Below are 22,066 nucleotides of genomic sequence, written 5' to 3'. Positions count from 1 at the left end.
GATGAAGGCCAACCATCTAAATGCACACGATCTATGGAAGACTGGTGACACAGGGGTGGAAATTTTCAGGCTCTCCATGTCACTGTCTAGATTTTGCTTCCTCTCAGACATCTCCAATTTGGCAACAAGTTGACAAGAGAAGAAAGAGTGAAACATGACAAGTTAGCTCCAATAAGAAACATTTTTGACATTTTTGTCCAGAATTGCAAAACAGCGTACACTCCCTTCAAATACCTCACAATCGATGAAGAGTCAGATGCACTTTGAGGAATTGTCAGTTTAGACGGTATATACCTAGCAAGCTCAAAAAATATTGAGTAAAAATATTTGCTCTTTGTGATGTCAGGATGTATTATACTACTAATATGGAAGTGTGTGCTGGAACGTAACCAGAGGGGCCATTTTATGTAAGTAATATTCCAGCTGCTGTAGTTCAGAGACACTGCATCCCCATCAAAGGAACTGGCAGGAATATCTGAGTGGATAACTGGTTTACCAGTCTTCAGTTGGTTGAAACACTTAAAAATGATTTTCAGCTAACTTTATTATGAACCATATGAAAAAAGCAAAAGGAATTGCCACTTAAATACAAGAAGTCTAGTAAGCATCAAGTGGGTTCAAAAATGCTTGCCTTCAGAAAATCTTGCACTCTTGTATCATATATTCCTAAGAAAGGCAAAACTGTTGTATTGGTATCCAGTCTTCACCATGATGACAGTGCTGATGACAGGTAAAGCAGAAATGATAGTCATGTATAACACGATAGATGAAAGGAGGCATGGACATGTGTAACAAGTTGTATGCTCCCTGCAGTTGCGCAAGACACATTTGCCAATAGCCTGGTCATATTTTGTTTGTTACTCAATGTTGGAGGCATCAATTCTTTAGTGATTGATGCTGCTAAAAACCCACCCAACTGGACTCCATGAAGAGATTTTCTGCACCAGTTGTCTTATGAGCTTGTTACAGAACATGTGCAAGTTCAAACTGCCATGAGTAACATACTGTCTACTATCCCTTCAAGGATTTGTGAGATTTTCCAAACTGAAACAAAAGCAAGGCCCATTGACTATCCTAACAAACAGAGAGGACATTGTGCATACTGTGAGAGGAGAAAGAATGGACCTACCCAGTACGGCTGCTGCAAATGTAGTAAATATCTGCATTTGGAACATGCAAGAGTTATTTGTTCAGAAAGTTTAAAAATGGAAGACTGTGACTGAACTATGTGAAGTGAATAACTGTTGTAACCGATGTGTGCCTTTCGTAAGTTTATGATATTATTATACATATTTTTCGTATCCATAAATAAATATTGTAACATACCTGGAAACTTACAATTTCAGTGGAACTGGGAAACTTACAATTTCAGTGGAACTGGACAGAATTTATAACTTTATAAAAGGTAGTACTTAGCACATTAAAATCAAATATAGTAAACTGTATATTCTCAATCACTTTCTTGATTTTTACTTATCGATCTGTATTTATTGCCATGCGGACTGACTGTCCGCAGTGACTACTAATGGTACTAAACATACTGTGACTACTGCAGGGTCAATAATTCAGTAACTAACCCAGTCACCCTGCTGTTTCATTGTTGTAATGGCAATTCACACAAATACCTGAGAAAATCTACTCCATAAAATTTCTCACATTTTTACAAGTGCTAAAAACATTTTGGTGTAATTGGCATACTGACAGGAAATTATTATCAAGTATTTTCTATCACAGGGATACTTGCATTTCTCTACTATAAAATCCCTCCATTATTGTGCTCCTACTTTCATCTCAATAAATCATGTGCAGAACTTGGCAAATTACATAAAAACATATCTCCTTAATAATAACACCTATTATCACCCTGTGAACAGGGAGACAGCATACCTTTACATTCTGAAAATATTCCAGTCAGCCTGTAAATATATCAGAAGATGTTCATCCAATTAAATTAGCAAGAACAGAAGCCATATCTACAACAAAGGTCTAGAACAAAAAACCATTCCAAGTTGCAAATATTTTTTTTTCCATTCGATGACTAGTTTCGGACTAAGACCCATTTTCAAATCAACATACAAAGTCACAAATAACATTTCTGAAGATCTCAACAAAACTGTTTAATTATCTGTACAACACTGTGAATTTACATTACACATTTTGTTGAAATCTTTGGAAATGCCATTTTTGGCTTTGTTATGCTGATTTGAAAATGGGTCTGCCGCGTGGGATTAGCCGAGTGGTCTAAGGCGCTACAGTCATGGGCTGTGCGGCTGGTCCCGGCGGAGGTTCGAGTCCTCCCTTGTTCGAGTCCTCCCTTGGGCATGGGTGTGTGTGTTTGTCCTTAGGATAATTTAGGTTACGTAGTGTGTAAGCTTAGGGACTGATGACCTTAGCAGTTAAGTCCTATAAGATTTCACACACATTTGAACATTTTTGGAAAATGGGTCTCAGTCCAAAACTAGTCACTGAATGAAAAATAAAATATTTGCAACTTGGACTGGTTTTTTGTTCTATTGATTAACGGAAGTTGCTGATCCACGTTACTCCAGCATGCTGGAAGTTTGTAAAGGCGGATTCTTTTCACATGTATCACTGACATTAGAATTGAGGACTTTATTCTAAAACATGAACCCATTTGTAAAAGACCAAAGAAAGATCGTCTATTGTATAGTAGATCATACAAAACTGTACTTTATATATGTATCTTGACCAAGTGGTGGATCAAAATAAATGCACTGTGTGTAATAACTTATATGTAACCTGCAAAAATGAACAGACCATCAAGGACGGGTTGTCACTGATAAAGCTGAAATGATATTCATTTAGGAAATGTCTGAATCATCATCTAAATGTGATTTATGTCTTAAAATTTTAAAATTTCAGCTTCAGAATCATTAATCCAACACATAAATGTAAATTTGAAAAACAAAATTTACCTGAAAACATGTTTTCTTTTTGTGTAATCTCCAGCTTTTTCACAGCGTGCATTTAATATATTAACGGGTGAGGTAGCTGCCTTGCTTGCAAGAAAATCTTCACTATCTTTGAAGAAACATAGAAGTTGACCACAAAGAACTGCAACATAAAACTCCTTCTTTAATACCCATCAGACTTGAACAGTAAAATAAGAATAACTAACAATACAAAAAAATTCTAAGTACCTGTATAAAATGCTTTCCATGACCTAACTGGAGCCTTTTTCCCTCCACTCTGCAGCTCATGTTTACGATCAAGCATTCCTTTAATTTCTACTGGTGGAAGATGTTCAGGCTGTTCCATTCTTTGTAGTTTGCGGAAGCTTTGAGTACGTCTTCGTGTTGTAAAGCTCGGAGTGCGCTTTGGTTTCTTTGTTTCTATTTTCATACTCTCAGCCCGTTTTATATCTAAACAAAAACAATCACATATTTAAAATGCAAAAATAAATTTTTAAAAGGGATAAAAAATGTTTCACTGAGATTTTTTAGTTACTTGTTAGACAGATCATATTCATGATAAATGTTATGATGTGGAATGTTTCAATGGAACTTACATAGAACGCAGATATATAAAGTGGTTAGAAACAGTCTGACAAAGCTTGTAAGGCTGTTGCAGGGTAGGTTGTGCCGAGAGAGAATTTTTAAGGGAAAAAAGAGAGTTAATTAGCATTGAAGTTAGCAGTCAGGCCATTGCACATGCAAATTCAAGCAGCCTGCCAGAGACAGTGTAGTCAAACATCTCATGCACTATCATCTGCATTATGAGAACAACTGACACTAACTGTAGCTAGCAGGCCACTTAAATTTGCATGTGAAACACCTGATTCGCTGATTTAAATGCTAATTAACTCGGAAATGCCACATTATATCAAATGGTTTTTTAACAATTATTTCTCAGCACAACCTACCCTGCAAAACACTGACAAGCTTTTCAGATTTCTGACCACAATGTATATTCAAAAAATGAAAAATTATTTGTATGGTTAGATTTACAACACACTTGCAGGTTTCTTATGTCAGAATGATGTATTATTTCTATTCAAGAATTTCTCTGTGGTATAGAAGTTGTTAAGGAGAAACATCTTTAATCTACATTTGAAAATAGTTTTGCTATCTGTCACGCATTTCATTCAAAGGGCAGATTGTCCAAAAGTTTTATAGCTGCATATTTCACCCCTTGCTGTGCAAAAGATAGTCATTAAAGTGTAATGCAGATCATATTTACTTCTAGTGTTGTACTCGTGAATAGCTCTGTTACTCACAATCTCAGATGGATTGTTGATAACAAATTTCATAACTGAATAAATGTACGGTGTTACTGTGGTTAACATTCCCTGTTGCTCAAAGACACACATGCAAGAGGTAAGCGAGTGAACCCTATACATAATTCTAATTACTTTCTTTCATTAACACATTTTTGTCCAAGTCAGGAGTTACTCCAGAATATTATCCCATAAGACATCAATGAATGAAAATAAACAAAATATGCTAACTAAGTAACTTTTTTGTCCCCAAAGTTAGCAATTATTCTTATGGCATAAATAGCTGATTCTAAATGTTTTAGCAGGTATACTATATGGTTGTTCCACTTTAAGTTTTCTTCAATATGCACACATAAGCATTTAGAATTTTTTTTACACTGTTTATTATTTCTTGTTGGTATATTAGATTATTGGGAGGTGGTGCATTTTGGATTGGACAAAACTGGATCAGCTGTGTTTTTCAAAGTGTAAAGCTAACCCACTTGTAAAAAACCAGTGAATAATTTCCATACAAACATCATTTACTATTTCCTGGGTTGAGATTTCTTTGCTCAGCTTCACAACAATGCTTATATCATCTGCAAATAGTAGTAATTCTGTCTCTTGTTTCAAATAAAATGTGCAAGTGTGGTACCACAGTGTTTAGCACAGTGGACTCGCATTTAGGAAATGGTGCAAACCATTGTCCAGCCATCCTGATACAGGTTTTCCGCAATTTTCCTAAACTGCTTAAGCCAAGTGCTGGGATGGTTGCTTTGAAAGGGCATGGTCGCTTTCCTTCTCCACCCTTACTTATCCAAGCTTGTGATCTGTCTCTAATGACCTTGTAGTTGACACGGCATTAAACACTAATTTCCTTCTCCTCCTCCTCCTCCTCCTCCTAAAATAAAACAGTAGATCATTAACATACAGCAAGAACAGTTGTGGGACAATAATCAAACTTCATGTGACTTCCACTGTCATTTCCCCCATTCAGATAGTGTGGCATCCCTCTTTGTATTATTTGAACATCCTAGGGTAACATTCTGCATTCTGCTTCTCAAATAAGAATGAAACCAGGCATGTGCTGAATTCCATATTCTTTAAATACTTAACTTCTCAAATAGAATATTATGACTGACAGAATCAAATGTCTTCATTAGGTCAATAAGATATCAACTTTTCATTTAAAAATGTTATTATGTGCTAAATAACTGACTCACTAGAGTGGACCTTTTGAAATCCAAACTGCAATTGGCTGAGTACCCCATTACTGCATAGGTGGATGATTATCCTGGAGTAAATTACCTTCTCAAAAACTTTAGAAAATAGTGTAAGGAGTTACATTGGGAAATAGTAATTGATGCCTCTGGAGTCATCCTTCTTACAGAGCAGTCTAACAATGGTAATTTTAATCTGTTAAGAAAAACACCTTGAATTAATGATGCATTGTGTAAGCAACTACAAACATTACATATTACAAGACCACAACTTTTTAATGTTTCATTGGACAAATTATCCACCCTACATTAACTTTTATTTCTTAGAGGGGAATGATCTTGCTTATTTCTGTTTGGGATGTGAGGCTAATTTTTACTTCACTAAATACCCTCCGTATTATTTCTTTGGTGTACTGTTTTGCTTTCTAATTTGAACTATTTGCAATTTTTACACCAGTATTTAAAATATAATTATTAAAAATATCTTCTACACATTAACAGTTTTTTACAATTCTCGTATTCTCTATAACAGAAATAATGTCATCTTTTATGGCTTCTTTCCCTGTTCCATACTGATTTGACTCTATTGTCTGATCTGTCAGTTTCATACAAGATATGCATACTCCTGGATTTTTTACAACTTATGTTGCAGTACTGTTGTGAAGAGACTGATACCAGTATTGATCCAAGGTTTCTTTAATAAATTCCAGTTATTACATTTAATTATATGCTTAGGAAAACTGCTTTTAAAAAGGGATACAAACTCGTTAAGAAATATGTTCCTTTTAAACTTCACACCAGCCAAATTTTTGTAAACTTCCCTGTTCTCAAAGAGTGTTTTGAATTGTACGTGGAACTAAATTATATAATGTGACTAACTGTGCATCATGATCTCACAATCTACTTACCACTGGATACGCATGTGTCTCTGTAACTTCTGGTTGTTGAATGAACACATTATCTGTAATAGTACTACTATCTTGATAAACCTGCATAGGTAAACTTATTACTGACACCAGATTATAAGTGGCTAAAAGTGCTTCTAGATCACTTTTCCTGTGAGATTCCTTCAAGAAATTTACATTAAAATCATGACAAATTAATAGTCATTCCTGTTGTGTAACTAAGAGCACAATAAACCATCAAAATTTTTTTGTGAGAATTTCCTAGTTACCCATTGGAGACCTGTATACTGTAACAATCAGAAGAATTAGCTTTTCCCAATATTAACTCACAGGCCTGCACTTTCATATTGTTACCTGTACATAATTTACTTATTTCTACATTTTTGTATTTATATATTTTTTATGTGAAATCTCTTCCTTTATCCATACTGGATCTGCATTAATATGCAGCTAACTTATAACCACTTAAAGTAAGATTTTCTATCCCTGTGGTTATATGGTGTTCACACTGACAACTCTTTTGCTTTATTTTTTTACCCCTACCACACCCGCCTGTCACTATTCTGATGAAACAAGTTGATTTCACTTTTCTCTCTATTATAATAAGATGAGCAGCAAATCTCTGTCAGTTTAATTTGCTTCAATTAATACTGTCTATCTGAATTCTGAAGTTGACCTAAAGACAGTGCCACTACTGAGCCCAGCGACCACAGCAATTTCTCTGTGTGTGCTGCCCCCCCCCCCCCTTTCCCTTATATCTTCTGCTACTATATATGCGAACTTGTCTTTACCCCTCCTATTCAGGTGTAGGCCATGCGAAGTGTACCCTCATCTTTGTGGTGTCACTGCCAGACACCACACTTGCTAGGTGGTAGCTTAAATCGGCCGCGGTCCATTAGTACATGTCGGACCCGCGTGTCGCCACTGTGTGATCGCAGACCGAGCGCCACCACACGGCAGGTCTCGAGAGACGTACGAGACCTCCACCCCAGTTGTACGGCGACGTTGCTAGCGACTATACTGACGAAGCCTTTGCTCTCATTTGCCGAGAGACAGTTCGAATAGCCTTCAGCTAAGTTAATGGCTACGACTTAGCAAGGCGCCAATTGTCACAGTGCATGTATCTTACGAGTCTCATTTGTATAGTCAAGAGAGATGTATCACAAGGATTGATTAAAAGTTAAGTATATTCCAAAGATACGTATTTTCTTTATAGTATTCAATACGTATCCTGTTCCAGACTTGACGCCAGTCGGCGTGTGTGTACGCGTGCCTTTCGGCTTCCTCCTCAGTGTGGCGTGACTAGCTTGTTACGCCACAACAATCTTCCTATAGCAACTATTTGAACAGCAGCAATATGTGATTTTGCTCCCACATGAAAGTGCCCCCTCGGCTCCAGACAGGTGGTTTTAGGTTTGCAAACCATGCACTAACAATTAAAACAATACATATGAAAGTTGTTTGCTGTTTATTTATATCTATTTTATTTTTATCTTGTATTCTCTGACATTTTGGTTGTGTAGCAATTTTCTAGCAACTACAGTGCTAGTAAAAACACACAGGTTTTGTCAGACACATAATTTCATGGTCAGTGCATGCTTGGCTGGGCTTGAGAGCTATAGCCATGATATCTAGTTCTGTACAAATAGCAGCACACAGCCAAGCCATTTATTAGTGTGTGGGGAAAAAGAACTATGTGTAGAGGCACTTCACGGCAAATTATGTGACTGTAATCCTAAATGTGTGTGTTTAATGGGTTTAACACTTCATTTTCTTTAAAACAGCTACACTGCTGAAATGCTGTAGTATACAAAACAAAAATAAAATGAATATAAAGAACAGCCACTGTGGGAAATGAATTTCTTTCAAGAAGTTTATCATGACTATAGAACATTTTGCAGCAAAAATATTGTTTACATGTACTATATACCTCGTCTCTGCTGATCTACAAGGATTTGAGGAGTACCCGTCTTTGGTAAACCAGTTGTTTCTGGTGGTTGTAGAGTGATCATGTGTGGGCTGTGAAAAAAAAAGAGATTTTACTCAAAACTTAAAATACTACCGTGATAACAAACTAAAGCAAAAATACAGTATATGTAATGCTAAACTATCAGGATCCTTCAGTAATAATTATCATCTGAAACAGCTTTTATCTGTTACCATCTCCCCCCTCCCCACCACAAATTAGACATTTTATTTACAACTATAGAGTGTTAACATTACAAACAACAGTGCACTTATTATACCTTTCAGTTGCATTCCAAACAAATATCATTATTAATTACATGTTAACATAGTTTGCAGAAATTGTTAACATAATAAGTAATTATTTCTTTACATCACATCAAATAGTTTTCCATATATTCTTGTTATTTACCTGTATCGATCAGCAGACTTTCCAGGCTGGTAAGATCCCACACCCATCCTATACCTGGATGAGGAACCATATAATGGGAAGCCACTACAGGATTCAAGCAACAACATGCATTGTTAATCACACTTTACCCAGCAAGTTAAAACTAATGTTTTAGAGGTAGATTTTGTTACAGAGCAGGTTGAAAAAAATTCAACAAAAATGCAGCATAGCTATGCAGAATAAGCTAATTTAACAGAAATATGTAAAATGTCTTCAGAGATAGGAAGCATGCACAAAGCAGAGTAATGAGGTACAGATAACACACTGTATATCATAAATTAAGGAACAAAAAGCTAGTGCAAATGAAGGAGATTTGACAAAATGTCATTTATGCACATTCCAATATAAAATAATGAATGAATGGGGTTAGTCAATTGCAATTATGTTGTCTCACTGTATATTTAGCATAGTGGTGCATGATTTTACTAGTTCCATATACCTGGAAGCTCTTCTCCATGATGGGATCTAAGGAAAACAATGTGAATGAATGAATGGATTGATGGATCAATGGCAGATGTGTAAAGATGGCTTTTTGGGATTATTGGTCTGATCAATTGCACTGGTATGTACTTTGGAGACTAGAGACCAAATAATGGTAATCAGACATTATGACATGGTCTTTAAACTTTGGTCACTGATGACTGATATAGCTTCTGTGATTGTTAAGGCATTTCAAGTCAAACAGAACCCGAATAAACACTGATCTTACATAACTTAAACAACATAAGAGAAAGTCCTGGTAGAATGTAAATAATTTAGGAGTGAAGGTAAAATCTTACAAAATATTAGTGGCACTGTGTCTCAACAGGCACATAAAAAAGACAAACCTTTTCTAGCTTTCAGAAGTATCCTCTTTAGTGTGAGGTATTTTGTCAGCTGGAGTGAATGAGACGAGAAATGAGGAACAGAGTGGGAGGGCTGGAGAAGAGTGGCTGATAAGTAGGAGGAAGGCAGCAAATTCATGTGTTAGGAATGCAAGAGGAAGAAGCAGCCGCTACACAGGAGAGGAATGTGACACAGACACAGTGAGCTCATGAAGTGCATAATAATGCGGAGGAGTTGACTGGAAGAGGATGACAGGACAGAGGAGGGGGGAGACTGTGGGGAAGAGGGTACGATTGCTGGGTGAGTGAAATCACGGTCCTGTGGCACGGTGGAGGTTCTCATGTTGTATTCGTATCCTGTGGATCTGCTACTTCCCCCTCCCATATTCCTATCCCATACACCTGCTGCGTCTCCCTCACACATTCCTATCCTGTGCACCTCCTGGCAACCACTCAGTCCTGAGACCCCACCACTCTGCCCCAAATCCTGTTTCCCACTCCCCATCTCCTTTGTCCCCTTGCCATATATCCTCTTCCACAAATTTTGTAGATACTAACTGAGAATGTTGACACAATCATCTCTGGAGGCTTCACTGTATCCTTATATTCACACAACACCAGTAAACAATATGGAATACTATTTTTTAAGTAGTTCCAACTTTTTGTTGGGGAAGGCCCAGCAACAGTTTCATCTGTTGCATATATCATGCGCATGATAAGATCACTCCATATCTGTTGTATGATTATGTGCTGCAGGGATGTTACCCCAGTTTCTCAGGGGAATTTTGTTTTGAGAAGCATTTTTAATACAGGTCTGGTTTGAAAATGAAAGGCTATGTTGGAAACTCATCACCAATATAAATTACACTCAACTGTGGCAGAAATTTAATTTTTTTTTTTAACGAACACATTAATTTCCATTTGTTCCTTTAATTTTGATGGTGTGGTGCTTGTGATTTATATGTACAATTAAAGCAAGAAGTAACAAATCAAAAACCCATTAGAAGCAAAATTATGAGAAATGGAACTTTAGAAACGCTACTGACACAGCATAAAAGCAAATAACAGTATAATTTTGCTTAGTTTTTATAGTGCAGCTAAGTATTTAAGAGAACAAGCAGTTTTAGGTAACAAAATTATTATTATTATTCAATGAAAATAGTTAACATAAAAGTGTTCTGTGGAACATAGAAAACTGTGTGGCTTAAATTTCTTTTGGAGTAATGCTATTGATAATATGTGGAGCAGAAAACTACACAGTAAGGAAAAGTGGCAGCCTGCACACTGTAGTTATCAATAAATATTCACCAGTTTCATTGACAATGACTTTACTAACGAGTTTTGTAAAGTAGAGATACAATGTAAATACTGTTGTTGTCATTGTCATTATCTTCGGTCTGAAGACTGATTTATGCAGCTCCCCATGCTAGTCTATCCTGTCAATGTCTCCTCATATTTGCATAATTACTGCAGTCTATATCCACTTGAACCTGCTAACCATATTCAAGCTTTGGTGTCCCTCTACAGTTTTAGCCCCCACCCCCACATTTCTTTTCATTACCAAACTGACCATTCTTTGATGCCTCAAGATATGTCCTATCAATCAATCTCTTGCATCATAAATTTCTCTTGTACCCAGTTTGATTTAGTGTGGTCCCCCCCCCCCCCCTGCCCCCCTTCTGTTCTCTAACATTCTTCCACAGCACCACATTTCAAAAGTTTCTATTCTCTTCATGGTTGGAATGCTTATAGTCCATGTTTCACTTCCATACGAGGCTACACTCAAGACAAAAACCCTCATAAAAAACTTTATATCTGATGTTAACAAAAATCTCTCTTTTTCTGAGGCGTGGACTTGTCTGTGTTAACAGTTTGACACTGCCAGCTGTGGTCTGGTCTGGCAGCACCCATATTCTCTTGCAGGTTTCCATTGCTGAGAAACAACCAACATCTCAGTCTACAGCGGGTATATAAACACTGACACTGCCAGACAATGGCAAAATTTATTGTTTTCGGATGAGTCCCACTAAAATCTCTTCCACATGAATATCAGATGTGTGTTGCATTTTGCTCAGGTTACAGCATTCTGGCAGTCTGTGTAGCTGAATAATATAATGGACAAAGGACAGGCGTGACAGTACAGGGTGCCACTGGATACAACAAGCAGTCGTGATTTGTACTGATAGAGGACACACTAAACAACAATAGCTTTCCAGGCAACTAGCCATGCCATATTTCAGCAGGATAGTGACCAGTCACAAGTAGGAAGAATTTGAACAAATTGACTTCAAAGTACCGTCTCTTTCCTGGCATGCATTTTCACCTGATATGCGTCCCATCAGGTGTGCATGGATATGGCTGGACACCAACTTGTTTGCCATGGGCCTCCAGCAACAACTGTTGATGCTTTGCAGAGCTGCCTACAAACTGCTTGGAAATAGATTCTCTGTGAATGTATCCAGTCCCTCTTTCATCCCTTGGCAGGATGTGAGGACATTTAAAGGTTTTGATTGCAACATGCCTGGGTTTCACATCATACTGAATTCTCAGAGTCACATATCATGTGTAGTCTATAGTCTACGGTCATGCAGCTAATTTGTGGAACTAATTTCACTTCACTTCATCATACATATACCCTTCATATTGCAATTTTAAAATATTAGGGTGTGAGCAGTAAATCCAGCAGTAATATAAATATACACCTCAACAATTTGCATAAGCAAATACCACACAGGTGAAAAATTATCAGTGATTGTCGGAAGTTCTGGATTCTGGATCCATTGTTAGCATATTATGACTGTTATGGAGAAGTGACCTATTATGGAGGAATGGAAGCCAAAGCACAAAAGGAATATAAAATAGCAAACACAATAAAACCATTCCAGAGCATAACAAATACACTCACCGTGTGTCAAATAAATATTAATTGTTAGGTGCTATAATGGTGCATTTGACAATTTTGATGGCATTATCAGGAAGTTAGAAAAACGACTGCAACCAAGGTGAAGTAAGAGAATTGAAAAGGTAGTTCAATTACATCCAGATATCATTTACGAGGACTCGCTGAAAAGTAATGCCTCTATTTTTTGTGTGAAAACTCTTGAAGCTTTTTAAATAGAACAAATGTTATTAACATTCTACATCTTCATTCTTCATGTGTACATATTTATTTCTCAACATAGTCATCCTGGTGACACACACACACACACAGACATATTTCTCCCCACCAGAGACCAGTTTCTTGATGCCATCACTGTAGATTGTTTGACTTTGTTGATAAAGACAACCTCGCCTCAGTTTGCATTGCTTCTACATCTACATCTTCATCACTATCAAGTTTTGGAAACAGATGAAAATCAGATAGGACCTAGTCGGGACTGTTTGGAGGATGATCGATGACAGTGAACCCAAGGCGTCCGATTGTTGCAGATGTCACGGTGCTCTTGTGTGGTCTGGCATTGTCATGCTGGCAGAGAGGGTGCCCCCATGTGTGGACACACTATTGAAATTTGAAACACTGTTACAGAATGCTGTCTTTCACACATCGACATAGTTATGTTACACACCACGTTACATGCTACAATTCGGAGCCCTTTAGGGGCAGAATGCTGCTAATATGTAGACAAAAAGAATGAAGATTTACAATGTTAATAACATTTGTTACATTTAAAAAGCTGTAAGAGTCTTCACATAAAAAGTTCAGAGAGATTACTTCCCAGCAAGCCCTCGTATTATACAGAAAGAGAGCTATCTATAAACTGAAAACTGTATTATTTCTATAGGTCTTTAAAAGAATTTACCTTGATGTGTGATCCATCTGGTTGGATATTCCACTCATTTCATCCCTCAAAGGTCTTAACTCCTGAGTACGTCTCCTCTCATCTTCCTTTCGCCTTTCCTAAAAATATTAAAATATACAAACATGACTTTCCTTGAAATTGCACTTTATAAAGCATACAGGATTGCAGCAAAAAACTGGCTTTACAAGAAACCTGTACTATCTAATACTAGAATCAGAGTCAAAATAAAACATTTAATATAAACTGTATTAAACATTTTTCTCGAAAGATTAAGTCTCAGGTAGAAAGCCAAATACCTGACAGAACTTCACACTAAACAAATAACTCACAATGAGACCCACTAACTTTTCCATTCAGCTGAACAAAAGAAATGGGATCCAGAAGAATAGCAATATGCGATGGAAGGAGGAAGTCCACTAAAGAAACTTGGAACAAAGTCAAAGTTGATACAGTTGTGGCTTCTATAGAAACTAGATTACACCATATATTGCTGCCTTAACTTTCTCAGTCAGTGTGAATATCTAGAACATTACTTTTGCCTTTTTGCAAACCATTCTCACAGACAGGTGATACAACGTGGGAAGGGGGCTATTACAGCATATTAACTTGCAGAAAGTGTTGAGACAGGTACTGATCACTGTTCCAGAGCAAGAAAAACTGTTTCAGATTCACATTTCATTTTAAAATAACCTAATTGCCATAGAAACATATTAAAATGTTAGTCCTTGCAAAATAGTCCACTTAATAGTTAATGTCTGTGTGTGTCTTTTAGAGATGTTTTACTGTAAGAAAGATTTATCATTACAATATGACTTTAGAAAACAACGAAATCCAATTGAGAAGTCGGACTACATGACCGGACAGAGATTAATGACCGGCTGTGGCTGTTTACTTAATGAATTTGCAATAACATGCGTTGGTATCTTTCGTTAGATGACAGCGCATTTGTTAACAGGTAATCAGAAGCATAGTGTCTTCGATCAAAGGAGTATGTTGATCCCTTACAATTTAAGTCACCTGAAACTGTGTCAGATGTCTCAAGAGCAGAGATTCACAAGCCAAAGTAAGGCAGCACATTCTTTTCTAGCTTGTGGAACTTACATCAGTGATACGTTGAACCTCTCTCCTCTTACGAGCCTCCAGCCGTTCTCTTTCAATGCGTTCCCTCTCAGCCATGCGAGCAGCTTGTTCTTTCTCTTGTTGCTTTTGGAATTCTTCTTCCAGCTGTAAAGGAAATTATTAGTTGAAACGCTGAATGTTTCAGTGTACTGTGAACCATTGGGCATATCACACAAGTTAGAGACATTTACATTTCAACAATTGGAACACATTATAACACTCTTTTGGATAACTCTTTTTTTGTTAACAACCAAAAATATGAGTCTCTAGAATTTTGTGAAACAATATTTAACATCAAACAGACTCTGCAAGCTGCATGTATATAGCTGAGCTTGTTAGTATATAAGACAACACTTGTTGGTGTAGACAGAGTGCACATGTATGTTCTGGCCGTGATAGCTACATGAAAGCAGCTAAGAAAATTGACCTCCTTCATGGGGTTAACTGATCTCATACGTGCTGGCAGGAGAGGTAAATATAAAAAGTTATTTGCTCTATGGGGAAATATGAGGTGATATCGAACACAGTAATACTGTTAGGAGCTGATAACATAGATATCTTTATTTGCATATGCATCAGAATATACAGTTTTACTACCAGAAGATATAAGACACAGATCTTGTGTTGGACCGAAATTTGTCTCTCCTTTGGCAGTATGCACTACATGATCAGCCATAACAGGTAAATAATGGTTAATGAACAATGATTTGAACCTGGATTCATGTTTTTTCAGGCAGTTTTCTTTCAATAGACTGACTGAAATTTGTGTGCTCGCCACTGGAAGAGATTCTCCCATAGGGAATGTGGAAATAGTACCCTTGGAATGGAAGAGAAGAAATGAGTATGTAATGCAGAAATATCTGTGATAAGGAAAGTCTGAGTTAGAATTAAAGACATCTACATCTACACACTGCAAACTACAATGAGGTCCATGGCAGATGGTATGTCCCACTGTACCAGTTATTAGGGTTTCTTCCCATTTCATTCACATATGTAGCATGTGAAGAATGATTGATTGAATGCCTCTGTGTGTGTAGTAATTATTCTAATCTCATCCTCATGATACCTATGTGAGCAATATGCAGGAAATTGTAGTATATCCCTAGAATGATCATTTAAAGTCAGTTTTTCAAGCTTTGTTAATATACTTTCTCATGATAGTTTACATCTATCTTCAAGAGTCTGCCAGTTCAGTTTCTTCAGTATCTCTGCGACACACTCCCATGGAGCAAACAAACCTGTAACCATTTGTGATGCCCTTCTCTGTATACGTTCAACATCTTGTTAGTTCTATTTGGTATGGGTCCGATACACTTGACAATATTCTAGAATCAGTTGCACAAGTGGTTTGTAAGCAATCCCCTTTGCAGACTGATTGCACCTCCCCAGTAGTCTACCAATAAACCAAAGTCTACCACCTGCTTTAATCACAAGTGAGTCCATGTGATCATTCCATTTCATATCCCTACAAAGTGTTACACCCAGGTATTTGTATGAGTTGGCCAATTCCAACAGCCACTCATTGATATTATAGTCATAGGACACTACATTTCTTGGTTTTCTGGAATGCACAATTTTACATTTCTGCAGATTCCCAATCTTTGCACCACTTTGAAATCTTATCAAGATCTCACTGAATATTTATGCAGCTGGTTTCAGGTAGTACTTCATTATAGATAACTGCATTATTTGCAAAGGCCTGATGTTACTATTATTACTATTAATATTGTCCGCAAGGTCATTAATATACAACACACTCCACTAGGGCATACCTGAAGTTAGTTTTACATCTGACGATGACTCTCCTTCCAAGACAACATACTGTGTCCTCCCTACCAGAAGGTCCTCAACCCAGTCACATGTTTCGCTTGATAGCCCACATAACTAGACTTTTGACAATAGGTGTAGGTGTGGTACTGAGTCAAATGCTTTTTGTAAATCAAGAAATAGTGCATCTACCTGACTGCCTTGATCCAAAGCCTTCAGTATGTCATATTAGAAAAGTGCGACTTCGGTTTCACATGATCAATGTTTTCAGAATCCATGCTAGTTGGCATTGAAAAGGTCATTCTGTTCAAGATACTTCACTGTATTTGAGCTCAGAATATGTTCTTAGATTCTATAACAAATCGATATCAAGGATAGTGGACAGTAATTTTGTGGATCACTTCTACTACCCTTCTTGTAGACTGATGTGACCTACGCTTTTTTCCAAGAACATTTTTGTTGAAGTGATCTATGATCGACTATGGTTAGAAGTGGCACTAACTCAGCGGCAAATTCAGTATAGAATTGACAGGGATTCCATCGGCCCCTGGAGCTTTGTTCAATTTCAATGACTTCAGCTGTTACTTAGTACCATTGACACAAATAATTACCTCATTCACCTTTTCAGTGGTATGAGGGTTAAACTGGGGCATTTCTCCTGGGGTTTCCTTTGTAAAGAAACATTTGAAGATGGAGTTAAGCATTTCAGATTTTGCTTTGCTACCGTCAACTTCAGTTCCTGCCTCATTTGCTAGGGACCTGACACTAAAGTTGGTGCTACTAACTGCCTTTACATATGACCAAAATTTCTTTGGCTTTTGTGAAATATCATTTGACAATATTCTGTTATGGTAGTCACTGAAGGCATCATGCACTCCTCTCTTGACAGTCAAACACGTTTCATTCAGCATCTCTCTATCTATAGCCCCTACACTTTGTTTTACACCTGTTGTGCAGTAATCTCTGTTTCCTTAGAAGTTTTTTCACAGTGACTGTATACAATGGAGGTTCCCTCCCATTATGAACTGCCCTACCGGGTACATATCAAACCAGTGCATTGTTAACTTTGTTTCAACTTGAGCCATAGTTCCTCTACATGCACCTGCCCTGTGCTGAAAGTTTCAAGTTCCTCACAGAGATACAACACTACTGATTTTTTTTATCTAGTTTACTGTGTGACACACTCTCTCTCTCTCTCTCTCTCTCTCTCTCTCTCTCTCTCTCTCTCTCTCACACACACACACACACACACACACACACACACACACACACACTTGTATTTTCGTAACCATTGTTGGCACAAGTGTGTCATGGTCACTAACACCAGTTCCAATCTGGACACTGTCAAAGAGCTCAGGCCTATTTGTTGCCATTAGATCCAAAACATTTCCATTATGAGTGGGGTTCTTAACTATCTGTTCTAGATAGTTTTCAGAGAAGGCATTTAGTAATGTTGAATAGGGCATCCTACCATGCATGCTGAGACAGCCTAATAGTTAAGAAAATAGCTCAAGACAAGCACGAAATACATGTCCGAGTGCCAGTAAGCCACACACCACTTTTTATAGTGTCACTTTCAATGGGAGAATGGCTGAAAGATATGTAGTTTAGTCTTTTTTTTTTTTGTGAGCTGTGATTTAGTTTTCAAGATACACTGTTGATAATTTGAAACAACTGATCTGACAAACTTACAGCCATTGCTCACTCAGTGAAACAGCCCATTATCCTACGACTGTACAATTACGTTCTTAACTGGTCTGTGGGACAATTAAAGAATCAATCAATTTACCGTATGTAATATGAAACTTTAACATGATTTCTTGCAAAAATGCTTATTAGATAACAAACTTTTTCTACAATTTGTCTTCTGCACTCAAGTCATCAACAAATCAACTGATACACTGTGCAAATGTGTATCAACATTGTACCCACTTGGTAACAAAGAACTGTGACAGTACTTCATTATGAAATATCCAGGGTTAGTAACTGAAGCACGTTTGGCACATAATTATGGAGACACACAGAGATGTGTTTCAGGTCTACCAATCATGTTGTAAGTAACACAGATGGAAACTGATGGTACTTTATGACTCAGCAGATGTTTTTTTTTTTATTTTGAGTGTAGGGGCTTGAGTTGGTCAAGTGGCAAGACTTACAGACTTGTACTAACTTTGTACTAACAAGTGACAAGATCAAGCACATAAAATTTATAGGATGTCAATGTTGTGGCAAAAACAAACTTGAAAATGATGGTGGTGGATATAACCCTTGGAATAACTGAACTATAGCTCTAGATATTGCTGTTTCCTTCACAAAAGTGAGACGAGAAGATATCAAGTTTTGAAAGTGACAAAACTTACTTTTTTGCCACATGTCTCACAACAATCCACTGATGATAATTACAGCAGTTACCAGTTCCCAGTTCCTGCCCTCAGCTAAGACTAAAAAAGGTAAACTTTCATGCATCAGCCACATCAAAATTGAAACTAATGTCTGATGTGACATAAATACAGTTTTCTCAACTTGGAGCTTGACCAGATCACTCACCAGTGTTCTGCGATGGAGTGCATTGAATTTGTCTTCTTGAGCTTCAATTGTCTTCTCAAAATCATCGTGTTTTCGAATTAGATCTTCTACTTGAGCAATAGTATCACCAAGCTTCCCATCAAGCAAAATTGGTTCACGGGATACTATCCATGATTCCAGTTGATCAGCTTCTCTTTTGAATTGCTAATTGAATGGTGAAAAAGTAACTGATTAAATACTTGCATTATTAGAATTAATAGTTTTTATCAAGCAACTGGGATATTTTCACAAATATTTATGACATGAGGAGATTTTGAAAGTGTAAACTTATAGTCTGAAGTACTTACCTGCGTATCAAGATTAAGTTTGTAAAGATTGTGTCGTTCTCTCCAGGTTTCGTGCAATAACCTTTCTCGCTGTTTCAGAACATTTATTTTTTCTTCAATTTCATTGGCCAAGAAATGTCCCTGAAAAGTTTCCAGCAGTTTAATGAAGTACAAAAGAATCAGTGATTACTTATAGCCAAAAGAGGTGGTTTCTTTGCACCTCCACATATAACAGTGTAGTCAGTTTGTGTCCAAACATAGGAAAATTGCAAGGCTATCAAGCGTAGTAAGAAGAATGGATCAGGACAACAGCAGATGCTGCAGAGATGATTGGAGTGGCACACAAATGAAGGATACTTGGTAAAAATTCAGAGGCTACAGAAATGGCATAATGAACTTGAACATCTGTGATGCCAGATACAAAAAGTAGGAGAATGATGTAGATAAGTGGTGCCTACATGGCTAAGCAATTATCTTATTCTTAAAATTATTTCAAACAGGTACATTCATCTCATCTCCCTTTTCTACGCATGCAACACACATCAGGAGTCTTAGCCAAACTTAAGAAAGGTTACTATACCAACAGCAGGCACAATAACCTTGGACAACTCCAACAATGGAGCTTCTGTTGATGTTTTGTATCTTTATAGTAACCTCATTTCAGCATTTTTTGGGCACCAAATTGGGTTAGTATTATTAGACCATTTTGCATGAATGTGTGAGGCCTCATGCTGAAGTGTTATCATCAACAGCATAACATCCATGATAAGGAGGCCAACAGATTACTATTTGTATGTGGACAATTGCAGCAGATGATGCAATTGATGTTAAAGAGATTAGAGGATTGGCTGGGACATATTGTGTTCATAGTGATAAAATTCTTCTGTGTATTATGCCGCGTCATTGCTAGAAACTAACAACAATAATAAACTAAAACCGACGTTTCAGCCAAATTGCAATAGCCTTCTTCAGGACACAACTGGTTTTGCATGGGGATAGGTGCTTCTTATTATTATAGACTATCGATGTCTGTGTCACTGTTGTAAAACTTTTAATTGGCCCTTGTAACATCATAGATTAAGGGTCCACCTGCGACAGCAATTGCACAACTTGCGTATGGGCCGCTAGACGCCGCCGCGAGCGCTAAGAGTGCATTGCGATCGCAGGCGCGCATGTTGCGTATGGGCCGCGAGGTGCCACCACGAGCGCAACCGTATATAAGTGCCGACGGAGTTCGGCCAACTCTCATTTTGTTGGCATCTCATTTTTGCCTAGTCTCTTATTTGCTTAGTTGCTTAGCTCTTATTCGTTTATGGCTCCTGTTATTGTGCTCTTTAAGCCATTCTGATTGTTTTGATTTACTCCCAATTGAGAAGTGCTCATTTTGGCATTTCACTTTTGCATATTTCTCATTTTGCTAATAATATGCTCCTTAGCTTTTTACAGTTGAATTGATTAACATAGTGTCGTGTACTGTTTGTTCATTTCAGCCTGTTCATATTCTGATGCTCTTTAAATACTGTAATAATTACCGGAAGCATTTCTTCCCTTAAACTTGTGTAAAGTATTCTCGATGTAGGATTTGTTCTGTGACACAGGTGTAAGGTTTTGAATATAAATTATATACGAAACTGTGCTTTAAAAGGAATTTATTTTTTCAGTTTGTACTACATCAGATGACAATTTTGTGATATGAGGGAGAAATTTGAGGGGCGAACACATGGAAATAGTCTTAAGTGATCCTCTTTAAAAATAAAAATTTGTGTGACACTGAAAGACGTGACACTGTAGGCACTGAAAATTTGTATATATAAAATTATGTGTCACACCCTCTAATATGATTGGCTAGACATGACGTAAGGGAAGATGGAAGGAAAGAGGCTATTTGTGGATGTCCGCCAATCAGCATTCGGCTTCTGGTCGCAAGTTTTCCTCCTGGTGTGCGCGGAAGTGGACTGACAGTTGCTCTACAGCTATTTGTGCAGATACATCCATGTCCCGTGTAGCTTCTGCCCCGTGACCGATCGCAGCCCATTGCGCTGGGATGACCGGCAACCAGGATGCCGGGAGTTTGTAGCCATCTTCTCTGTTGATGTTGTCAGGCTGCTTAATAATTTCAATCGCCTCCCGTATTTTGCATTCTCGCATCCACGATTCTTTCACCAGTACTTGGGCTTCCTGGAACCTGATAAGTTGTCCACAGTCACCGTGGTGTTCCGCTATCGCCGACTTGTTATGCTGTTGTAATCGTACATAGCAGTCGTGTTCTGTTACTCATAAGCTGACAGGTCTCCCTGTTTCTCCTATGTAGGCAGCTCCGCACTCACACCGAAGTTCATAAACACCTGCAGTGTTAAGATTGTTGACTACATCCTAGGTGGAACCTATCATTTGATGGATCCTGTGACTGCTTCGAAAAATCGGATTGAAACCTCATTGGAAGAGGACGTTGCCTAGCCATTCACTGACGCCTTTTACATATGGTAAGTGTACCAGTGGAAGCTTCTCTTCTTTGCCTTCTTCTCGTGTTCTGCTCCCTTTGGTTTTAGCTACCTTTCTTATGATGATGTCATCATAGCCATTGGCTACAATATGTGGACGACACATGTGTTGTAGCTCCTTTAATTCTTCTTTGATGTTATTTTCATCACTTATCCGGTACGCTCAGGCAGTTAACGTATGCAGAACAGAATACTTTTGAGCTGGGTGGTGGTGGCTCTCCGCGTGCAGGTACCAATTTGTGTGCATTGGTTTTCGGTACACTTTGTGTCCCAGTTTACCTTCGGCAGCTCTGTTTACTTCCACATCCAGAAATGGCAAGGTATCATTGTTTTCAGTCTCATATGTGAACTTTATATTTTTGTGCAGGCTATTTAAGTGCTGGAGGAAGTTTCCAAATTCCACTTCACCGTGAGGCCAGATAACGAATGTGTCGTCCACATATTGT

The 22,066-nt window shown here is 37.7% G+C and overlaps 1 protein-coding gene across 1 annotated transcript in view; it reads right to left on the bottom strand.

The window, feature by feature from the left end:
- Window positions 1-22,066, bottom strand: part of LOC126248484 (spectrin beta chain, non-erythrocytic 1) — a 294,125-nt gene that overhangs the window by 24,755 nt on the left and 247,304 nt on the right. The window contains exons 56-63 of the mRNA XM_049949503.1: window positions 19,141-19,260; window positions 18,815-18,997; window positions 14,483-14,605; window positions 13,382-13,479; window positions 8,719-8,802; window positions 8,272-8,360; window positions 3,162-3,383; window positions 2,937-3,075 (exon numbers count right to left, since the gene is read on the bottom strand). Of these exons, the coding sequence (XP_049805460.1) occupies window positions 2,937-3,075; window positions 3,162-3,383; window positions 8,272-8,360; window positions 8,719-8,802; window positions 13,382-13,479; window positions 14,483-14,605; window positions 18,815-18,997; window positions 19,141-19,260 (1,058 nt within the window). The remainder of the gene's footprint in view (window positions 1-2,936; window positions 3,076-3,161; window positions 3,384-8,271; window positions 8,361-8,718; window positions 8,803-13,381; window positions 13,480-14,482; window positions 14,606-18,814; window positions 18,998-19,140; window positions 19,261-22,066) is intronic.

Source organism: Schistocerca nitens, chromosome 3, assembly GCF_023898315.1.
Source record: "Schistocerca nitens isolate TAMUIC-IGC-003100 chromosome 3, iqSchNite1.1, whole genome shotgun sequence".
NCBI classification, from domain to species: domain Eukaryota; kingdom Metazoa; phylum Arthropoda; class Insecta; order Orthoptera; family Acrididae; genus Schistocerca; species Schistocerca nitens.
This window is presented reverse-complemented; position numbering and strand designations above follow the sequence as displayed.